This window comes from Neopsephotus bourkii, unplaced genomic scaffold (genome assembly GCF_033783945.1).
Source record: "Neopsephotus bourkii isolate Nb327-2 ecotype Australia unplaced genomic scaffold, CSIRO-AGI_Nbou_v1 NB_673, whole genome shotgun sequence".
NCBI lineage: Eukaryota > Metazoa > Chordata > Aves > Psittaciformes > Psittacidae > Neopsephotus > Neopsephotus bourkii.
Window position 1 is genome coordinate 2,605,283 of NW_026901172.1, and position 23,517 is coordinate 2,628,799.

A 23,517-nucleotide genomic window follows, 5' to 3' on the forward strand; every position below is an offset into this window, starting at 1 on the left:
GCGTAAGAACATACAACTATGTTTTCATAAGAAAGGGTTTTTTAATAGTTTTCCAAATAAACTTTTAAATTCAAATATTTTAAATTATAACCAAGCTTTTTTTTTGTAAGTAAAACACTCTCAGGCCATGTATGCGAGTAAAATAAATCAATACAGTGCTTTGAATACACTGAATAATTTCACAGATAACAATATACAGCAATGAACCGTGTCCTAAATTTATTCAGGAAACAAAATGTGAGTAAAGCAGGAAAGTGATTTGCATTTTAGCATTCATTAAACAGAGTACTCCACGATGATGCATTAGTGGTAAATTAAATAGTACAATCACTTCAACACAAAGGGATATTTAATCTTCATGGACAAAAATCTATGCAGTAATAAGTCATATTTCTAACTTCAAGTTAGAAATAACAGTTGATAACTGCTTTATATGCTTTTATTCATGGACAAAATAAGCAGTGATAAAAATGGTGCACTTGGAAAAGTATTTCTAATAGTTAAAAAAAAAAATCTACTAAATTCTGGGTTGTTTTTTTTTTTTTGCACTTTCTAGATTTCCAAGTCAAACTTCCCAGCTTTAAAGTATTTTGTTTGCTTCCTTATTCATTAAAACTCAAACGTTGCTCATAGGATTTTCATTTTTATTTCAAATCCTATATTAAAAGTAGATTCAAGAAGTACATCAGTGTAAAGCAGACCTGGAGGCTTGTCAGATTTTCTCTTATTTTCAGGATTCTGTCCAGTGAACTTTTCACTTCGCACTGCAACTCCATGAACCTGCATCAAAAGGTAAAATCGAACCATTTCCATTAGTCACATCCCCATTTGCTGCTGAAAATCAGTGTTTACAATGTTGTCTTGAGTTTCTTCACATTGTAATGAGGATGGATGTAGATAAGCTGTGAACAGATGGGCTGTACAACCTGACTGTGTCATAGAACACCAAATATAACTTGCCTTTGTGTAGGATTTATATGCAGACTGCCAAATACATATGTAATTTTAAGGACAGAAGCTCAAGTTCAGCAGTATTAGAGGATTTTCTGAGGATTGTGCCGGAAGACAATGGTAAAAGAAGGAATTTAACCCATTTGTTCCTAAGAAAAATGAGTTCAGTGAAGAGGATGAGCTCCCCAAAGCCATGGTTAATGCCATGCAACACTGCCTGTAGCTGGAGGAGACACAAGAAGTTAAAACTGAGCCCAACAGGGACAACATTCCCCATTTCCTGGGGTAATGGTTGGACTTGATGGGCTTAAAGGTCTTTTCCAACCTAGTTGATTCTACGACTCTAACACTGCATGATGTAATTTGTTCAGCTTTGTCCTACTGCCTCCACTTCTAAGCTACAAATATTTTACTACCAGTATGAAGATGGTCAGCTTCCAGAGTTTAATGGGCTTTGCAATAAAAATTCAAGTAATATACAATCAGATTAGAACTAAATGGCAGACTTTAACATATGCTTAAGGATCTGCAGTGAATATATACTGAAGTAATTTCTGCAATGAATGTTTAGGCTTATTTTCTCTTTCAACCATTTAAATATGTAAAGCAAATGGAGACAACAGAGAAATTACCTATTTGCTGCTTCCTCCTACAGAAGAAAGAATCACCCTTATAAGAAACCTCAAATTTAGAAACAGAACTACAGTATGATGTATATGTGAGTATAGTATGAGAAAAACTTCTCACTGCTGCATCTCAACATGGAAACAGAATGCTATGCACAAAAGAAAATGCTAATGTCAGTGCATTGTACAGTATATTTTCCACCTGTAAACTTAAAATGTATGGAAGTTCACATAAATATTACGGTGTTTATAAATGTGTTTTACTGACACATCCTTCTGTAACTCTTGCAGTTTCTAAAAACATACTGAGTTACTGAATGCAAACATTTACATGTCAATGAAGACTATGATTACTCAAATTGTTCTGCAATTCAAGGATACTATCAGTAAGAAATGAGTCTGGATGTGTTGACCAAGGGATTTACTGAACCACAAAACCCCCCAGTTAATCAGTTTACAGCTTTCCGCTGTTATAACTGTAAGATTTTAGTTTTTACTATCTAACATGCCATCCAGGACAATCACATTACACAGAATGATAAAGAAATAAGTTATAGTGTAGGAGAGAGGAGATGTGGTATAGCCATGTCAATGCTGAGCTGGGAACTAAACTTCCTGGGATAGATGTCAAAGATATATGTCAAGATGCCACCAGAGGACAAGTTGAAGCATCAAATAAAAAAGCAGGACAACACAACAGGATAAGAAGAACTCAAGAACAAAAATGTAGACTGTTGGAGAATGAGAATAAAGAATTTTTAAACCAATTTTCCTAAGAAAAGATCACCTAGGTCTCGTGAATGCAATTCCAGTTGAGTAAAAAGGATGGAAATGGATGGGGGACTACCTGGCATAAAACTGTATTAGCAGCAAGAAGTATGATTGTGCTCACTGAGGGAAGAAACTTGCAGATTTTTACCTGGTCTAAAGCTTAAACTCAAAGTAGTTTTACTGAGTATTTACAACTTGTGCATTAAGAAACTTCATAACTTACAGGATTTCTGAATGGCAAAGAGGAAAGACATCCCTGATACAATTCAACTTACAGAGAGCCAATTTTCCACTTTTCCACCAACACAAAACAAGTATTTCCTTTATCTAGCTCTTACGAATGGATGTGTTTGTTTTGGCTGAAATGCATAAAACATTTAGCCTGACACTTTGCTGTTGGTGCAGAAAAGTTCAGTTCACTTTTCAGCTGAGATTTGGAAATGTTAAAAACAATTACATATGTTTTGCATAACAGAAAAGATGAAGCAATGCTAACAATAGCCTTACTTCTAATAACACAATTTATCACTTCTCCCTCCTCATATCTAGCATGTTTAGGAAAACAGTTTATTAGATACTTCTCCTGAAACACTTATTTAAGTGCTTTACTACCTGCGGACTGTCCAAACCCCATTAATGTCAAGAAACTTATAGCTTAAAATAAGACTGTGGTAGAAAAGACAAGAATTTTAAAAGATTCTGCAAAGCAAACATGAAGTTTCACCATGAGCACCTGTGGCTAGTTTTTAATCAAAGTGTCCTGCATTCCTGGCCCTTTAACTTTGACAGGTAATGCTTCCAAAATTAAGGTGAAGGAGTGTACACTTCCAGAAGTCTGAAAAGACAAAATGTATCTTCCTTTCAGCAGCTGACTTATGACACCTCATTGTGTAGTACTGTGAGCGTGGCTCCTGTAATTGGCAGTGTCATATGCCCCACACTTCAGTGAAAGGCAGAACTGGCTGGACAGTTGTATTGCAAACCCTATGCCTATAACTGCAAGGCTGCCATTCAGTGCCTTCCAATAACCAATCTTGTGGAATTAAAAGTATTTTAAATAATTGGTATTAATTTAATTCTGTATGAAATATTAATCTTTCATAAGTAAAAATCACAGTATTGCACTTCACACACTTACGCATCCTTCCCTGTTTGAGGCTGCCCTCTTCTGGGTAATCTGCTTGCTGAACCATTCTGCTCCGTTCTATTCCCTAAGAGGTGCACAAGGAAGGAAAAAAAGAAGATGAAAATAAGATATTGAGTATTGGAAGCCTTTTTATTAGTATGAACCTTGACTGCTGTATGATCTTTTAGGAAGAGAAGAACCAAAACTCACTCACAAAGCAGGACAGATTCCCTTGTAATAAATACACTAAGTTCATCATATTTACTCTTTCATAATTTGACCCCTCGTCAGCTCACAGGACATTTATATTTGTGGGAATCTTGGGATTATAGTAATAGTTACTGGAATTTAGGATAATTGCGACCGATAGTTACATGTTCTGCTCAGAAGCTCTTTATCCTATTAACTGCCTAAGTACAGCTTATCAGCACAGAGCATTATCATGAAAATACTGTCATGACTGAGCAATGAAACCTCTGTTTCCCTTCAATAAAAAGTGCCTGGCCCCTAACTCCATCTTGTAAACAACTACAAAGAGATGCTGCAAATTATTTCCAAAGGCTGACATGCTACACTGACAATATAATATTCTAGCTTGTCCTCTGATGGGGTATGATAAATCATATGCCAGTTGCCATTATTCTGCATGGCAAGTCATGTTTCTACATTTCAATGCACTGATATTTTGAGCAGTTGCAGGTTTCTGGGAAGAAACAGGAATGTATTACCCCAGAAGCCCATTCCCACGGATTTGATAAAACTTCCTAGGCTCACATGTGGTGTTGGTAAATGGGTAAACTGCCTATTTTCTACTTAAACTAGTGAGGCTGTTAACTATTCATGGTATTGTGCTCCACACAATCTATATGGTCACCTTCCAGTGCTTCAAGTGTTTTATCTGTTGAGGCTCCAGCAATACAGAGGTCACATCTGAATAGTAGGAGTCATCTCTGTTTCACTGCAGCTGAAGTTGAAGATACCATATAATGTGGAGTTTTTGTAACTGCCACCTTAAGAATTTCCCCCTTTAACAGTATCAGTCACTTACTCTGGCTTTCATTTTCTACTACAATGTAAAAGCTCCTGGGTTTGGACACAGCTTTGCTCTCCTATGCAATGGATTTCTTTTGGATCCGATAGTCATTAAAAACAAAACAGTGAGGTGTATGCATAAATAGGAAGGAGGAGAGGCAAAACCATACATTCGTTCTTTTTTTTTTCTGGTAGCAGCTTTCCCTTAAATAAGGAGAACAATGAGATGATTAGTGCATTTGACAACTGGCAACTTAGAATCATGGAATCCCAGACTGGTTTGCATTGAAGGGACCTTAGAGCTCATCCAGCTCCAACCCCTGCCACAGGCAGGGACACTTTCCACTAGAGTAGCTTGCTCCAAGCCCCTGTGTCCAACCTGGCCTTGAACACTGCCAGGGATGGGGCTTCTCTGGGCACCCTGTGCCAGCGCCTCAGCACCCTCACAGGGAAGAACTTCTGCCTAAGGGCTCATCTCAGTCTCCCTGTACTTGTAGCCATTCAGACTCTGCTCATCTATCAACACCCAAGAAAGATCTCCTGTTCCTGTGCCAAAGAGGTTCACAAGGTGTTTAAAACAAGTTCTTATCTACTGTCCCTCCAACAGATACACACACATCTTAAAAATATTTCATATTCAACAGCTGTTATTGTAAGGTGAAATTCACCTTTAAGGAAAAGATCTGGAGAAAAATCCAACAGGTCTTCACTGTGGCCTTAACACTGATCCTAGAACAGACGTTCTGCAGTGAGGTGCTATTCCCATTTCACTGTAATACATCTCCTTTCTGACATCAGACATGAAAAGAGAGGCCACACTATGCATTAAACACTGATTTCTTCTTGCTAGATCTAAATTATTACATGCAAGTATCAGCATTAAAGGATAAATTAACTTTTAATATTTTGTAAAACATTTACAAAGACCTCAGAATGACAAGCTGCTATGAAACTTTAAGCTGTTCCACTACAGTAGCTAAAGGTTAAGACCCCAAAGGATTTCATTTTAACTCTAAGTACTCATAGAACTTGCATTTAAATCAGTCATCAGTTACCAAACAGATACTACTTTGAGACAAATGCTACGGAATAATGGAACACTGGTTTGACTTGATTAAAAATAGATCGCTTTAAAACAAATCTTAAAAATATATTAACCCATAATGATGAGAAACCAATGATGATATCCTGTTATTTTAGAATTTTACATCATAAATAGGTTGTGAGATTTTGGGTAGTTGGGCAATATATGAATTATCAGGCAGCCCTACAGGACATACACAGGCAGCCCTACAGGACATACACAGGACAACATAAAGACCTATCTTACAATTGGGTTGGTTCATGTCTTCTCCTAACACAAATGTTACTTTTGAACAATCTTGGCATTCTGTAGGTATTTAGTCTTTTTTAAGGCACTCCTCCACACTAGTATCCAAAAGAAAGCCATATTCATAATACAAGTAATTTGCATAAGTCTGTCCTCTCATGAGATAGATTCATGCTACTTTGTGTACTTCACACAATGCAAAATACATTTTCATAGCTAATGGCATTAATTTGCAATAATTTTCATTCTGTTGTTTTCTCACATATGAATAATAGAAAAATAGGATACAGATTACACTCAAGGCCCCACAGATGATATGTGTAATCTATTACACTTGAAATGAAAGCATCTTTTCAGAAGGAGGAAAGAAATTGTGGGTTTACAAGGCCACCCTGAAACCTGTGATATAAGAGGAAGTCTTATGTACCACCACCTTGTAGCTATAGGAACAGAAGGAAAAAAAAGATGTCTGGTACTACATTACTGAGTAATTATCCATCTAAATGTCAGCTATGGGCATGTGCTCAGTCTTTTTATAGGCAAAAAGAATGTTCCCCTATGTCCATACCTAATATCACTATGGAAATCCAGTACAGGTTCACCTTTCCCATTGACATCCTAATATACAGGCATTTTAGTACAAGACATATTTCCTTCTTTTTTTTTCACCTCAGAGATAAGGCATTTAATGTAAATGCAGAGATGCTGAAGCAGTTTTACTACTTGTAGTAGATTTAAATGTTTGTGTATTATCATGCGTTGTGTCACCAAAAAGGCATCAACTAAAACTAAAGGAAAAGAGGTTGATAAAGCAGGGAATTACAAACATGGAGGGATAGTCAAGAGAACATACCTAAAGAGCCACAGCATTTTTAATTTTGTATCTGACTGCTATCATGATATACAGTTTTAAAAGCCTTTTTCAAAGTGTTTAAGTGCAGGTGGATTTTCAGCCAGGCTGAGGTATGGTTTCATATTCTGTGGACATCCATAACATCGAAACCTGAATTTATACATTAAAAAACATGGGTTTTCTTCAGAACTGCTTTTGTGATGTGCCAACGCTAAGAGCAAGCTTACTGCTGCCAGTGCCTCACACTGGAGTCAGTGGGGACATAGACTGTTCTAATCTGATTCTTCCCTCAGAATACAGGCAATGTTGATTCAGCCATAAGCAGCAGCTAGGTGTGACATGCAGTCACTTTTCTTGATTCTGAATACTTATTGCTCCATTCTGGGTGAGAACAAAGGATGCCACATCATGACAAAACAATTAATTGGAGCATGGTATGAGCTGACCTTTCCAGGACATGACAGATGCCAGGACAGGCACTGACTGCACTAACAACAGCCATCTCTCTGATGTGATGGAGAACACCTACTGACAACCTTTCTCATTGAAAGGTTTTGTTGTACAGGATGAAGAGATTCACATTTACCATGAGGAAGGGAAAAAAAAAAGACTCTTCATTCCATCCAGGAAGCACCATCAAATCCCGAGACTGCTAAAGGAGTTAATACATACAAACACAGTATTTCCTTCTTACTGATGAAAGCAGACACCACTGCCATAGAAATTTGTCATGGGAATACTTTGAAAATACCTTTCTCTCTATAGAAAGCTAGAGTAGATAAATTTACATATCAAAAACATAAGATCCCAAGAAATTAATTCAGAATGCTGCTCACCAGAAGAGTTACTTTTCACAGTTAGAAGAAAGTCAGAAAACAGTGGCGTTAGACTGCTACCTAACTTGGTTTAAACTCCAAGGAGAAAATTCAGCATGTAACTAGGGATATCTGTGGAAATACACAGTGCTTTAAGCACCTTTGCTGAAGAGGAAAATAACCCTAAAGAGAAACTGCTTATGGTCTTTTAAAATACAGGGGTCAATAGCTTGAAGGGCTGATTAAATGTCACTAAAGATTTCTGGATCTAAAATAAGTGGGAATGTGGAGATACCCAAAATAAACATCTTTTTAGGAATCAAGGAGCCATTAGTTTTGAGAAAAGAAATTGTTCACAAGAAAGGGTGGGCACTGTGGCAAAGATACTTGCTTCCTGGCGGACAGAGACTTCCTTCCATCCCAACCCAGGAATAAACCAAGCCTTTCATTGCACATCAACATAATTCTCAGAAGGCCACAAAATTAAACACACACCAACTACATATATGTTAAAATTTGTAAAGGCAAAGATGTTCCTTTCAATATAAGGGAGTTGGAACTAGATGTTCTTAAGGTCCTTTCCGACCCTAACTATTCTGTGATTGATTCTATTTACCAGGTTTGCATAACTAGTTGAGACATGCCATCAGTCACTGAAAGAATGGGTAGAAATTAGGGTAATTCTTCCTCCAAAGGCTTCTTGGAATGTCAATGGTCGACAGAGTCATTTTTGTACTAGTTCCAGGTGCCCGATTCAAAAACACAGCACTGGTGGAGGAGAACAGCTACTCTGGGAAGAATTGGAATCAGCAGAGAACTTAGTAGGAGAGTTGTGAACATTCCGACTGGCAGCAAGTGCTCAACTGTGTTAAAGCTGTTTGACATACAGATAATAAGGACATAAAGCCAGGTCAGAATGAAGACTGACAGCACATTAAAGAATTAGGATATAGCTGCTTCTATTTAGTTTCCTAGAATGACTATGAATTAGGAAAAGTAAAAACCAAAACCAACCCTCTGCACTGTAACTATGCAGAGCTATACTGCCACCAAAACACCCCATGCTTCCATGCTTCCTCAAGTACTCTGCTAATTTAATAAGGAAAAGGGAGGTAATGCTCACAAATTGTACTATTTTCAGCTTGAAGGCTTCCAGTAATTTTCGTTTTTTGGCCAGCCACCTCTGACAAAAATTTCTTGATCACATTCCTTTAAAACTCCCTTTTTTCCTGGAGGAAAACCCCACTTTTTTAGCTCCATCATAAGAGCATACGGTGTGATAACCAGTACAGACTTCTAGATAAATTTCAAACAGTGGTTATTCTATCCTGCTCAGAATATTTCTGCTCATCATAATTCACGAATGTTAGTGAGGCCTCAATTACTGCACATAAATTTCAAAATATATGGGGCATAAAAAGCTCTTTAACCCAACAAAAAGGCATAACAAGAAGTGATGGCTCAAAATTAAAGCCTGACACATTCAAAATCAGACAGGAGAATTTTGTTCCTTTAACAGCAAAGGTAATCGGAAAAGGAACTTGCTAAAAAAGGGAAGTGCCAGATATTACTATTATTATTATTAAAATGATAATTATTTAAATTATAGTATTTAAATAATTTGAAGTCCTCACATTAAAACTTCAGCATCTTTCCAGGAGTTGTATTGCAAGAAATAAAAGCTCTTGGGCTCTATAAGAGAAAGATGACAGAAAAGTCTCTTTGTTATTTTATTTCATATTAAAAAGTCACATCAGGTGACCTAATGGTTCATTAACACTTAAAAAGAACACAATCTATATAGCTATAAAGGCAGGTTAGTCTAAGAAAATATACTTCTTAAGCAGTCATAGTTTGCATCAAAACCTGTGACTCTGTTACTAAGAGGACATATATCCTAAAGTCAATTGGAAATTTTCTGAGAGCTAATGACATTCAATGTTATCCTTACTATGAAAATCAATAGTAAAAAATTACATAAATGAATGCAAAGTGGAAGAGTTAAACTGAACTTCCCTTCTAGCTTTGATTTGATAAAATCTACATAACTTTCAATATTCATGAACAGAAACTCAGAGCTGAGAAATCTTGTATGCATGTATGCACACATCCATGAAACAATTTACCACCAGAAACCTGGAAGTACATAGACCAGGACTTGCACTGCAAATCTCAACGTAGTTCTCAAAAGACCACAAAATTAAACATGCACCAGCTGCAAACATCTTTCCAGTTCTCCTGAGCATGAGAGAGTTCAGACCTCACCTGTGTGCTACAAATAATGAATTACACTGCCTTGCTAGAGTGAACTAGGACTTTGCATTCAACCAGAACTAAGTGTTCAAGGCCAGGTTGGAAGTGGCTTGGAGCAAGCTGCTCTAGTGGAAGATGGTCCTGCCCATGGCAGGGGTTGGAACTGGATGAGCTTTAAGGCCCCTTCCAACCCAAACCAGTCTGGGATTCTATGACTTCCTTGCAGTAATTTTGCACCTAGCAACCTCAGAGCATCTCCCATATAATCCGAAGAACAGTCACTATCAGTAGCTCGTACCAGTGACAGCTCTGACTTAGAAAGCAAACAAATGATGTTGTTAGCACGAACATGCCCAACCAGTGGAATTACTGTAATTCTTGAGAAAAATGCAATGCAGGTGTTTGGGTTTGGGTTGTGGTTTCTTTTTGCTGAGCCAGCAATTTCAATACTGATCAACAGAAAGCAGAACTTGTTGCATAACCAAGTTGTTTCATAAACACCCCCAAGATTTACAGTGAAAAGATTCAAGCTTTAAAAACCAGCATCAGCTTTTCCAGAAGACATCAAAATTCTTTAAGAGGAAAAAGAATTCAAACATACCACATAAGTTACTAAATCAAGTCAATAACTAGGAAAACGTTGCATTAAGAAAGACAAAATGTTAAACTAACCATTTGGAAGGTGATTCTTGAGATTTTGTGCATTTGCATGACTCACAGGAGATGAGAATGGACTCATTTCACGTGTTCCTGTTGTTGGTGAGTAAGTGTTTAGATTTTTCACTTTGTTCTCCAAAAGCGTTGCATCATACCGCTAAATCATAACAAAAGACAAAGAACCCAGATGAATTTTGGCTAAAGATACATAAGTACCTACGTCCATCTAAACCTACAACCGTTGCGAACTTCCCTTATGCAAAACAAGCACATTGTCACCTCTATCCTTCCTATCAGTAGTTACATATAACACCCAAACTAGACAAAGCCTCTCTGAACACTTACTATCTGCTAACAGATTTTCCTTAGTAATTCCCAACTTTATGTACTCCCTTTTAGGGAAAGCCCATGTTCTAGTTTGTGGTGGGTTGACATTTTCTGGCTGCCAAGTGCCCACTGAGCTGCTGTATCACTCCCCATCCTCAGTAACATTAGTTTTACTCAAATAAAAAGCCCTTCAAACACTAACCTACCAATTCTCATATACAAAAAGTATGTAGTTTCCAGATATTTAGTTATTCTGGCAGGAACATTTGATTGTTTGGCCTTTTTTTAAGCAGTTAAACTCTGGTATTATTTCTCCTACAGTACCGAGAGTTTAAGACACATGAACTATAAACAACTAGTTCTCCTGCTATCTATTTAATACTATTTTAATCCTATAAAACCATGGTTATTTCTAATGCTGAACTGCAACTCTGAGAAACTAGGATTTTACTGCAAAACTAATATACAGAGGAAAAAAAACAAATCCACACTTGGTTTGCATATAAAGGGCTTTAGCTCTAGTAACAACTTGCTTCCAACTAAGTCTAGCAGTTTTAAATAACACCATCAACAAGTGTCACAAATGAGACATATGCAGTAACAGAACACATATAGGACTTAAAGGAGGCTCCAACAGCACCAGCAGCATCTTAATGTCATGTTACACTCTTAGAAACCACTGATAAGTGGCTACAGGATTTTCCAGGTAGCTGAATTTGGAGTATCAACCAATGTGCATACTACCAGACCTACAATACTTCACTTTGATGACCTGCTGATCCAACCATTCAACAAAAGAGCTGGCAGGTACTCCATGTAGCAAGCTGCAGAACGACAGCTTTCTAGTCCTGTCTACCTTTTATTTCAAGGATAAAATCTGCAGGCACGTAAACTACTGCTTCCAAACAAGACTAGCCACCTCTGAAGAGAAGAATCCAAGTAGTGAACAACTGACTTCATAGAATCATAGAAGGGTCCGGGTCAGACCTTCAAAAGTCATCTAGTCCAAACCCCTTGCACCGTATTAGCACCAGTTGTACAAAGAATAAAGGGACATTTTAGGCAGCATCATTTTTTCCAGTCCCTTTCAAAATTCTTTCATGGGCTTAAAGATGGGCTGTCCAATGCAGTGAAAAAGGCATTTTTTTTATACTGGTTAGTATGTTATTTTCCCTTGGAGATATAGTATAATCAAAACAAATCTCACATTAAAATGGAGTAAGTGATTTCTTCATTGTTACACTCCTGAGACTTTGAGTTAGAGGAGCAAATTAATTTATCTCCGTGTAGTAAGCAAAAAATTGACTAATTCACTTCTCAAATAACCACCCTCTTCTACCAACTTGAGCCTCATTGCATCTGTAAAACTGAGTATCTATCATTTGTCTTCATGTCAGTCATAACAGTCCTTCAATTTCCTACAGTATTTCTTCAATCAAAGCTTTATTGTACATGATTATTCTATAATCTCTTTAAGTTCCATTTATTATTCCATTTATTAATGTTAGATAGTATAATAGGTAAGCATATTACTCTGTTTCAACACCATGAATGAAATAGAAGGTATCTAGGATTTATATTCATTAAAGAATACACAGTACTTAAGCCAAGTTGGGGGGGATATCAGTCAACCTTATATTTGCACTCTGGTAACCGACCTATCCACTCCAATTTCAAATTAGTAACTCATTTATTCATACTTAATCATACATTGTCCTGTTTTGCTGGAATAAGACCCTCACACTACCCCTTTTTAAACCAGATGAAACAATGGACATACAAATCTTTGAGTCCAGTAAGGATTCCTCAGCACAGGAATCCCCTGCATGCTCTGGGAAGAGGACGGCTGGGGACATGATTCAGAGCAAAGGCAGCTCAGCTGGGAGCATGGGACAGCATGGAAAGACAACTCTGAGAAGGCCTAAACCTCATAGGCTTAAGGTCTCACAAATAACCCCTGGAAACTACAGCAGTTTCAGATCTCAAAAGGGCTCTGCAGTACTTTTAGCGTCAAAAAATAGGTTTATCAGGTGACACGTGTGAAAGCCACAAGCCATGTCAGGATGTCAGCCAGATCAGATCAGAAAGCTACAGATACAAAGGTGACTTAAAGTCCCTACTGTCCAGCAGGTACATTTTAAATTGTTGCCATGTACCCACTAGAGGCAACATATGAACGAAAAATCATAACATAAACCTACATTACTGAGATTCCAGTAGAAGTTCTTATCATTCAGATGGGCTTTTTGCAGCACAAGAATCTGAATGCAAGTAACCATCAAGTAACTACCTTATGGGGAGGAAGCAGGGAAGGAATAGCTTTAGGGAAGGAAAAGAACCCTATGTAGTTTCAGCTGGACCACTCATCTACAAAAACATTACTAAAGCCCAAGAAACAGATGCAAAATTACAGTCACAGCTGCATTCTGAGCAGAACAAGTTGGGTAATGGTACACTAAGCTGCTAATTAAATTGCTAATGATTTTTTTTAGTGCCACTGCAGTATTTTGCCACCTTTGTTTAAATTCAAAAGAAAAAGCATCTAGAAAATTTTTAAAATGGCAAATTCCTGTCTCGCTAAATACCAGTGAGAGCTCCAAAAAAGTGCTGCATATAAGCAAATCTCTGAGAAATGACAGAGATTTACTGGGAGCTCATTTGCTGACCAGCTATTTCTATTTACTTCTCCAAAATTCTCCTTCCTTTAAACACTGCCATCCTCACCAGCTCCTCTGGACTGATGCCTGCAGCAACACCCACTGTTGGTAGGAGCAGATAATAAACTGACATATGTCATGACATGCTGGTACACAGAGTATACTATAGCTGCATTTACAGAAAATAATAGCAACAGTACAATTTTATTTTTATTGTGATAACTGTGGTGAAATTTATTGCAGTGTTGGTACTTTAGTGTTTCATTCTGCCAGATTAGCTGAGGGAGGTAATTATATCCTTGACATGAAAATGCCTTTAATGTTTTCATTTCAATTTTGCAGTTTATAATATGCAGATTACAGCATGATCATAATTCCATATTGTTCCACGTACAATTACATGGCAGAACATTTGCTTCCAGGATAATGGAGCTAATTTCTAATAAATGATTTCACCAAGGAACTTAACTTGTTCAGCTCTTGGGTAAATAGTGATGGCAATAAAAATATGCATCTTTCTCCATTATTTTCCAGTGATTCATGCAGATGTACATTAGTTAATGCCAGGCAGTTCCATGACAAAAGGAATATAATAAATTTTATACTAATATTTTCAGCAGTAGTTTTGTGTCTTGTTAAGATTTTCCTAGACAACATCCAATCTGTAACAATAGAAATGAAGCTCTAACAAAATACCATGTCTATCCACACATGTGTGGATATAAAAACATGTATATATACATACACATATATACAGCCCAGATGATTCCATACACCAAAAAATACTTACAATATCTTTTTTAATACTGTCAAGCATTAACGCTCTCTTAGCTCTGCAAGAGAAAAATGCAGACAAGTTTTATTGTCATCCAGGCATAAAGATTTCTCTTAGTAAGGTCTATAACTGGTAATTTTATAGACATTTTTCTTTCTTGTGTTTCACATTTTTTTAATACTATGCAAGAAAATTAATGTCATCAAAAGAAAATAAAATTTAACTGATTAAAATAGCATGTACCAAAAACATTGCTTGTTTATAAGGATAAAGTGTTTGCATAAGAAAATCCACTTCTCCATTTTATACTAGAGACAAAAATCAAGACAGTGAAGTGAAATCACACTGTATATTTGTCTCTTTTTCAAAGACTAAAACCAAGGAAAGAATGCAAAAGAATTATCATTTACATACCTTCTGAGCAAGGGTTGAAATTATTTTGCCATTAGTAGAAATAATGTATTAGACATTTAAAACACAGGTACAGCCAAGGTGAAAAAAGTAGTTCTTCCCATCATTTTAGCTCTTAACATGATTCAGTGCTACCAGACTATGTCTTAACTGGGGAACAGATGCTCTATGTCTTTACAGGTCCCCAAACCATATGAAACTATCTGCTAGTCTTCCTCACTATACTGATTCAGGAACATGCCAAGCTCTCGCTGCAAAATCTGCTCTGCTGAACTGGATGCCCAGCTGTTAATGGCAACACTAGAAGAGGAAAGCTGAATATTTATAATACTTTATATCGTACAGCTGTCTTCTAAAGAGCAGTCATCAAAATTTTATTGAATGCAGACTAAATGCTCCAAGGAAAGAAAGGTCAACATAAATTAAGACTATTTTTCCCAGAGACAACTGGAACTTTTTAAGCACACTCCTAAATCTTAACAATAGTTTAAAGCATGATATAAAACAATAGGGGGGGAGGATTAAAATCTTTTTAAGAGCAATCCCCAAGAAACATATTTATTATATAAAATTATATTTATTATATCAAACAAGATTTGGAAAATGCATCGTATTTCAAGGACTTAGTTCAGTTCTCATCTTGGAAAAGAATGTTTTGACTTTGAAGATGACCTCATTCCAAACATATCCTTTTAAAATTTATGTTACTACTCCAAAACTGCAAATTAAAGGATTGGAAAAATAGAATGAAAACACATCTTTGAAATTTATCTCTGGTAACAGTGTGATATGAATAGTGTTTTACAACTATCAGTATTACAAGAAGGGGAAGAGAAGTATTCTATCTTAAAAAAGCCAAGTAAACAGGTAACATTTAAATTAAAAAAGCGAGTGAAATTCTTGCCAAAGGGCAGTCAAAGCTGTAACAGTTTGATGGAATTCTTTACAATGTATTTCTTTTTTTAATAAAAGCCCATATTGCTTAAGGAATGCAGACTCCATTCCATCTTTCACCCCGGTGGCAGCAGAGAAACATATTTATTAATACATCTACTCTGAAAGGATGCTCTAGGGGCCAATGCATTTGCATGCTATACTAAGGCATGTCATGATGGAAGTTTTTATGATGGAATTCAAAAGAAGCTGGAAGCCAAAGCAAAGCAGAATCTGGACTCGACATAGCTGTAGGATGAAGATAAATGAGAAATGACATGAAAATCCCAGTAAATTATAAACATTTAGAAAATTTCTATGGTGAAAGTTGTGAACTGGTCAAGGCTATGTTCTTTAAAGTCTGTCAAATATAGTAGAGATGCAGACAGCCCAGATTTGATGCTCTGTAAAACCCCTGCAAACACCTTGCGCTATGGTGGCGAAGAGGCAGCCTCATTCCAGGCAAGCACTTCAGTGTTGGAAGGAGCTGGCATATCGTATAGGGAGATACAATTTTGTTTTCAGGAGTTCAACTTTACCTTGCTTTTCCCAATCCACCCTACCCAGCAGCTTGGTTTGCTTGTTTTTAGTGATTGTCTTTCTGATGCCATAATGTGAGAAGGTAAATCTCTGGGCAACTGTGAGTCACTCATATCAAGTTCAAATGTGTGGCTAGGACAACTGAAACAAAATTCATCCAGACATCGAACATGAAGACCCAGCTGGCTAAAGTGTCTTCTTTACAATCGTTCCAAAGATGAATGTGGAGAAAACCCCATATATACACCTAGGTGCGAACAAAATCCTGAAGTATTTTAGGAAGCACTATGGAGAAGGAGCACCAACTTTGGTTTGGTTTCTCTTTTTTATATGGCTGGAAAAGGTCCCCTCCAAACCAAACTACTCTCCAATTCTATAAAAGCCTTCCTTTGGCTATGGTGTAGAATCAAATGTCAGAATGTGAACAAGAATAGGAGATAGAAAAATGAGGCATGTGTAATGACAGTACACTTATTTACCCAAGTTTTTCTTCTGCCTTTGAATTGTTGGCCTGACAACCTAACTAGGCAGAGCATGATGGCACATGTTCATGGCCAAGTCCATCCTGCAATGATTATTTTGTCCATAGGACTTATCAGCTTAAAGAACTACATATTACTTCTATAGCATATTGTTCATCCATCATGCCAGGTCATATTGTCAGTTTCCTGCTAATACCTTCACTCATTTGAACAATGCTTTGATGAAACCACTTAGATGAGGAACTGTTTAACACCGAGAGTCTTAGGTACGCAATTTAACTTTCCATAAAGAGATAAATTATTTATATTGTTTTTAATTCCACATACACTTAACGTTCCCTCCACAATTCATTGATGAATAAATGCAATGGCAACAGCCACATACAGATTGAATGCACAAAAAAGAACATAGAGAAACAGGGACCTGATCATATTATTTTATTAAAAACACCCTAGGGAGTACTGTAGCCCATTTTGAGGCCATTTCAGTTAGCTTCCACTTAATGTTCTACTTTTACTGGGGAAAAAAGAAAGTACCTCTATGCTATTTACATATTCATGATATTTGCTTCATCTTCAAAACCTGCCGGCAAAAATGTCTTATTAATAGGAAAAGCAGAAAAAATCACCCTGAACCATTTTCTATGTTCAGCTTAAATGGTAGTTAAACTCAGTGTGCAATCAGGGACTTAAACACCAAAACAGTATCAAAGTTTGCGTATCGGTGTTTCCTTTGTATTACTACTGTCTGGCATGATTACTTCAAGTGCTCAAGAATGGCAGACTGGAACCTATGTTAGCTCTAACATCAGTTATCTTTGAAGTTGTGTAAGGAGCTGTAAACTGGGATAATAACCCAAGCCTGTATAGAGGCAACATGAGCCTCATGGCCTCGCCTTAACAGCTGTTGAAGTCAGCAACATCCTACACATTACTGGCTCTTCAGAAGCCCATGATTAGCAAAGATACACAAGAACAGCACCAGACTTTGAATCACAGAATCCCAGCCTGGTTTGTGTTGGAAAGGACCTTAAAGCTCCTCCAGCTCCAACCCCTGCCACAGGCAGGGACCCCTTCCACTGGAGCAGCTTGCTCCAAGCCCCTGTGTCCAACCTGGCCTTGAGCACTGCCAGGGATGGGGCAGCCACAGCTTCTCTGGGCACCCTGTGCCAGCGCCTCAGCACCCTCACAGGGAAGAACTTTTCCTTTTACTTAACCTAAACTTCCCCTGTTCAAGTTTTAACTTATCACCCCTTCTCCTGTTGCTACAATCCCCGATGAAGAGACATGTTTATCCATAGGGAGCGCAGCGATAAATCACCGCCCTCCCTCGGCTGGGGAAGCCGGGCACGGCCATGTAACTTAAACTTCCCCCCATACCAACAGGCATCGTCTCCCCAGCACTCCGCCTGGACAAGGGCTCTGCCCAGGGAGCCACCATCTTAGATGCTTCCCGGTCAAATCCAACGCTCGGGAGACGGGGCTGGGAATGAAACCCGCCCTTCCCACACAGCGGAGCGCTCCTCCCCTCTCCGGACAGCCCGGGGAGCGAGCCTCTCCTCAGGGAACGAGCTCGCTGCCGGATCAGAAACCCGCGGGTCGCCGAGAGCAACGCTCTGCCTCAGCGTCCCACACGGGCCCCGGCTCCATCGCCCGCCCCGCACCACAGGCTCCCGCTGCGGAGGGGTTATAGTGGCTCCCAGAACCGAGCTCCTCAGCTCCGCCGCCCACCCCGGTACCTACGACATCGCGACGCCTGGAGCCGCTCCTGCCGCCCTTGTGGATCTCCCGCCGCTGCCGCCGTGCACCGGCCAAAGGCCTCCGGCTGGAAACGGCGCTGAGGGGCGGGGCGGGAGCCGAGCCGAGCCGAGCAGCCCCGCGGGGCGGAGGGGTGGCTCCTCGGGCCCCGCCGCCCCGGTGCTGTGCAGCGGTAGGAGCCAGGCCGGTGGTGGCTTCCTCCCCTTGGGAAGGTGGGTGCAAGCCCAGCTTGGGCGGGAGATGAGGGGCGGCCAACGCATCCCCTCAGGGCAGGATGGAGGGGGACCGGAGGGGGAGTGGTTCGTATGGGGGGGGGGGGGGAAGGGGTTGTAATGACTTCTGTGTCTTTTGGGTGGTAAATGTAACCCCAGAAAACCCCTGCTCCCAGTGGAGAAGGAGATAACGAGATTTGTGTGGTAAAAGTTTCCGTGTTTCAGGTGAGGCCTCGGTGCTTGGGCTCGGAAGGTGGGAAGCTCGCAGCTGGTGTGTGTTTGCTGCGGATGGAGGTCTGGGACCGTGGTGGGAAAGGTCCGTGTGGTAGTGACCGGTATGGCTTAATTCGTAGTTAGAACATCGTTTTTATTGGAATCATAGCAACTAAAACTGAAGGTAATAGGTAGTGTTGTCTTCCCACTTTAAGGCAAGGCTGGATCGTTCCCCTCCATCTGTTTTGTCTGAAGTGTCGTTTGTGCAGTAAAAGCATACCATGGGGCTGCTGGCAGAGCTGTCACTAAGCTATTGCTCGCTGGATTTCTGAGCAGTGCATTGGCAGCACTTCTGGTCAGAATTGTGGCCCACGGAAGAAATATTCGCGGTAATGGGAAGTCTGTGGAGTATAAAGGAGAGTTCACGTTTTATAAACTAGTTGCTGGAAAATTAACATTTATTATTCTTTTCCTCCTCGACTTTAACCCACTTCCATTTTGTGTGTGTAACGCTGGTGTTTAATTATAGTGACACCCGTCTGCAGTAACCAGACTGTATCACAGTGTCCCTATGGGGTCCTTCTAATGCCAGTGTAATATTAAAGTGTCAGGCAGGCAGTCTGTGTATTATAAATAGGGTACTTCATCCATGATAAGCAATTATTATCTTTCTTTCCCAAGTGTAAAAGACCTATATAACTCAACAAGGTGCAAGTGATTTAGGCCTTCTGAGTAAAAATCCAATGAGTCCTGAAGGGGACCCTACGATATCGTTGTCTTGTTGCTGAACTTGAGATATTTAATTTATTATACTGGAATATATTTTCTGAAGTCAACACGGTAAAATAATAGGAGAGGCTGTTAGACCAACAGGATTTAGTGGCCCTCTGTGATGGCCTTCTAAAAACCTTAATCACCCTTGGTAAAAGCAGAGCTGCTGTTAGAGTTTACTGGTCATTGGTGAGCAAACAGTATTAGTTAGTTTTGAGTGGCTGTAATATTGTAGAAAAAACACATTTTATACTTTTTACCATGTATTTACAATTATATGGGTAGTGTTCTTGTACTTTAAAGGCCTGAGTGGCATAGTTTTATGCACGTTATATTCAGATAACTATTAAAAGTAGAATAGTGCTTTACTTCACATACTTGAAGGATTAAGGGTTATAATTTTGACCAATTTTACTATTAGCTGTATGTTTCATTGAGTTACAACTAAAATCAGAAAACAAGCTCAGTCTACTGTGGGTTGGTTGGCACCATAAAAAAACATGTAATCAATTTAATAACTATATCACTTCTTTAACACTGGATGTTATATGGCATTCATGACATTAACAGTGTGTCTGCTGAAGCTGTGCAAAGCTACCTGGTTTTCCAGCTGTATCAGTCTTGGAAATATGAAAGTCAGCTTTTGAGTGAGGGTGAAAATCCTGACAAATATGCAGTTCAACATAAACATGGTCACATGTGGTTTCCGCTGCAGGACAAAGGAGGCTTTTACTCTGCTGTTAACACCAAGAAATATAACAGTGAATCCAACATAAGTCAGTCGCACTCATGCAGCCACAGAGCTGTCTCCAGTGAGATAAGCACTGCGTCCATTCTTGGTAGTATTTACTTTACTGTTGTTGCTGTTTGGTGAAAAAGTCTTTTAGATAATTCTGTGCCTCTCACACCTGTGGCCATGTTTAAATTTACCTTTTTCCCCCCAAAACACTCCAACCTTTCTACTGCTGGTGAGTTCTAGCAACAGTGAGAGTGGCACTGAGAGCAAAACAGTGGTAGGTATGGCATATTCATTTATTAATATGAACATACCGTAATAATATTATGTCCATTAACATCAGCATTGTGACAGATCATGCAAAGTATAGACAGTGATAGTAAAGTCCTCAGAGCCAACAAGTGTGCTTCTGTACAAATTATCCCATTTCTTTCTGTCATGATGGGAGTTTAGCTCATGTGGCAAGAATAGAAATTCTGGTGGAAGTGTGTAGTAAGGACAAGTCCTAGTGGTTCATTTCTAAACATGGACAGCAGTGATTTCTATCACAGATAACTTGAAAGTTCGTTTTTATGCTTTCAAGTGACATGACTATATAATCATTGTGATATCAAATGAGAATTAAAAACATGACCTTGATGTTAGGATAGTTTTTGCTAGTCTGTGTTTCAGAGGACAAAGCAGATGTTTTATTAAACAGGCAAGGCAGTAACAAGTTCTAACTGTAATTGTATCCTTCACAGAATGGCCAGCAGTCCTGAGGATAACACTTCCCTCCTCAATGAGAAAGTCGTGCACCCAGAAGGTTCCCAAGCAAAGAAGTCTCAGCGTGCAGAAGAAGCCACCTTTTACATGAACTGCCGAGCAGCTTATCTAGCTGTTTTAAAAAGCAGTTTAGAAAATATTAAGTCAAAGGAACAGCTCAGATTAGGTAATGAATAGATTATTTCTTTTCCCTATAACTACTATGTGTGATGATTACAGCGGGTAGTTTACAAGCAGCAGTCAGTAATTTAGTAGTGTGTAACCCAGTGCATAAACTCAGTAACTGTTTCAAGGAATTTACAGTAGGTTTAGATAGAGTTCAAATTTCAGGTGTTGGTAGGTGCATCTTTGAAGACATTTTCATCCTTAATCTTTGCTGCTAAGTGTTGGAAGACTCATGGAAGTGGGAATGGTAGACAGAGCTTTTCATCTGTAAATCACCAGCATCATGGCAAAAGTCCATGCTAGCTATAAGCTTACAGAGGACCCAAGTGAATTGTTTAAAAGCACCGAATTTGATGGTAGTGTTGTTGCTTACCTGAGGTGGACCTGTTTAGTGCTTTGTGATTGTGACACTTCAACAAGTTTTTCCCTCTCCCTGTCAAATGATTAAGTGAGTTGGTCTCAGTTCAGTTAATAACTGTGGGCAATTGCCCTGGCCCAGAAAATCACCATGAACTGGCATGAATTGGCACAGAGGTTTGCAGACTCAGAGAAGAGGTAGGTACTGGAGGTGCAGATACAGGAATTTACCCTCAGAGCAGCTCTGAGTAAGTGAATATGCTGCCTTTCCTCTCCCAATTTATGTGATCAAATGGATTGTTTCAGACACTGGTGTTTCATAAAAAAAAAATCTTACTCTTATTTAACCTCCTACTGAATTACAATGTTCCCATAAACTAAAATCAAAAGTTTCTGTTTTTTCATCTCTCTAATATTTGTGGATAAGTTATACTGCTGTCATCAGTGCAACGGGAAAAAACACCTGCTTAAGCTGTGCTGGATAAAGGTGTTTGTAGATCCTGTTTGTTTCAAAAACCTATGGACTTTCAAAGTTATTTTCATGGAGTTACAGAAGTTTACTCCGGAAATGGTAGTTAGGGCTCTGTGTTAGAAACTGATTTCTTTGTAACATATCTTAGTGACTGAGTAAGCTAAGGAGTAAGATAAGACTTCAATTTTGAAATAGGTTTTACTCTCCCAGATAATACTTTTCAAACAAATATAATCCAACTTTGCTACCTCCTGGAGTTGTAGGATTGTGTTTTGGGTCTTTTGGTGTTTTTCTTTCTTTCTTAGAGCATTTTTGTTTTTTCATGAAGAAGTTTATTTGTGGTTGTATATAACAGCATGGGATTATGCTGGGAAACTCATGAAAGTGTCTTTCTGTCCTGTTTTTTACCTGGAGTTCTGTGATGTGAAAATCTTATCTTACTTTATTGGAAACATGTTTCCAGCTCATGTGGTTGACAAGAAATCATGAGAACATGAATCTTCAGCTAGATAAAGAGAACTGAAAGGTGTCGTTAAAAGCCTAATGATTTTTATTTTGTGGGTTTTGGGGTGCATCTGAGAGTGCATTTGGGATTGTGGTTTCTCAAGTCTTCCTCATAGGTTCTGATGCCAGGAAAAGGTATGTGTGTGTATTATGGCATTTCAGTTGTTTGTAGTAAAACCCCCAAGCGGCAGCTAAAGTCAAAGCCATGCTGAACTGTCAAGTAATTTAGTTATATTGTAATTCTAATGACCAGGTTTTATTTGCATATGTGAGGAAATATTTGTCACTAATGGCTGCATTGTCCATGCCTAAAATATGTGAGGTCTCCATGTGGAGACTCCGCTATAAAAGCTGAGCATAGCTTCTTCCCTGTACCAGTACATGAAGTTCTACCCACTGAAAACCACATTCTTTCCCCATGTGACTTAGTGTTATCCAGGCTTTCTCAGCTGTAATAAAAGTGCCTTTATAGCATCCTAATGATAGTTTTGGATAATCTGGATTTTAAGATAGGAGTGGTGTGAACAAATGTCATCTCTTTTATATATGCTTTGGCTTTCATCTCTATCCATATGCCGCTTTGCCATGTAGCATGTGTTTGGGCATTTTGGTTTCAAGGTCAACTCAAAACAGGCAGTTAATTGCTCAGTCTCCCAGTCTCTTTAGAGATATTTAAGAACTAGAATTTGAAAGCATTCAGAGTTATAGACTTTTATTGCATCTTAAGTAAATTCTGGCATTTATCAAATGGCTGGTGCTGGTGTTTAAGCATCTCTTGCTACATGATGTTTGCCTAAATTCTAAACTAAAATATTAACTAGAGACTGGCCCTGCAAAATGTTATTTGTAGGAGTTTGACTTATTCATGGAATGTAACTTCATTTCTTGTGTTGTAATATTACTGAAGGTATTTAGCAGGATCAGTCTGTAAAGAAGTACACATAAAAGGTGCAGTCTATTTGAAATTCCAGATATACAGACTTGGGAGGCAAGTGCTGATCTCCTTGGATATATAAAAATACAGA

At 38.6% G+C, this 23,517-nt stretch overlaps 2 protein-coding genes across 3 annotated transcripts in view; one reads left to right on the top strand and one right to left on the bottom strand.

The window, feature by feature from the left end:
- Positions 1 to 18,388, bottom strand: part of ITGB3BP (integrin subunit beta 3 binding protein) — a 32,145-nt gene extending 13,757 nt beyond the window's left edge. The window contains exons 1-5 of one of the 2 annotated variants that reach the window (XM_061353462.1): positions 18,283 to 18,388; positions 14,189 to 14,231; positions 10,430 to 10,571; positions 3,487 to 3,559; positions 702 to 780 (exon numbers count right to left, since the gene is read on the bottom strand). In XM_061353462.1, coding sequence (XP_061209446.1) covers positions 702 to 780; positions 3,487 to 3,559; positions 10,430 to 10,571; positions 14,189 to 14,231; positions 18,283 to 18,287 — 342 coding nt within the window. In that variant the 5' untranslated portion in view covers positions 18,288 to 18,388. The remainder of the gene's footprint in view (positions 1 to 701; positions 781 to 3,486; positions 3,560 to 10,429; positions 10,572 to 14,188; positions 14,232 to 18,282) is intronic. The other variant, XM_061353461.1, reaches the window with a different exon arrangement.
- Positions 18,389 to 18,436: 48 nt separating this feature from the next.
- EFCAB7 (EF-hand calcium binding domain 7) overlaps positions 18,437 to 23,517 on the top strand; it is a 29,265-nt gene continuing 24,184 nt past the window's right edge. Inside the window, exons 1-3 of the mRNA XM_061353460.1 lie at positions 18,437 to 18,509; positions 18,735 to 18,825; positions 20,973 to 21,160. Coding sequence (XP_061209444.1) covers positions 20,974 to 21,160 — 187 coding nt within the window. The 5' untranslated portion in view covers positions 18,437 to 18,509; positions 18,735 to 18,825; position 20,973. The remainder of the gene's footprint in view (positions 18,510 to 18,734; positions 18,826 to 20,972; positions 21,161 to 23,517) is intronic.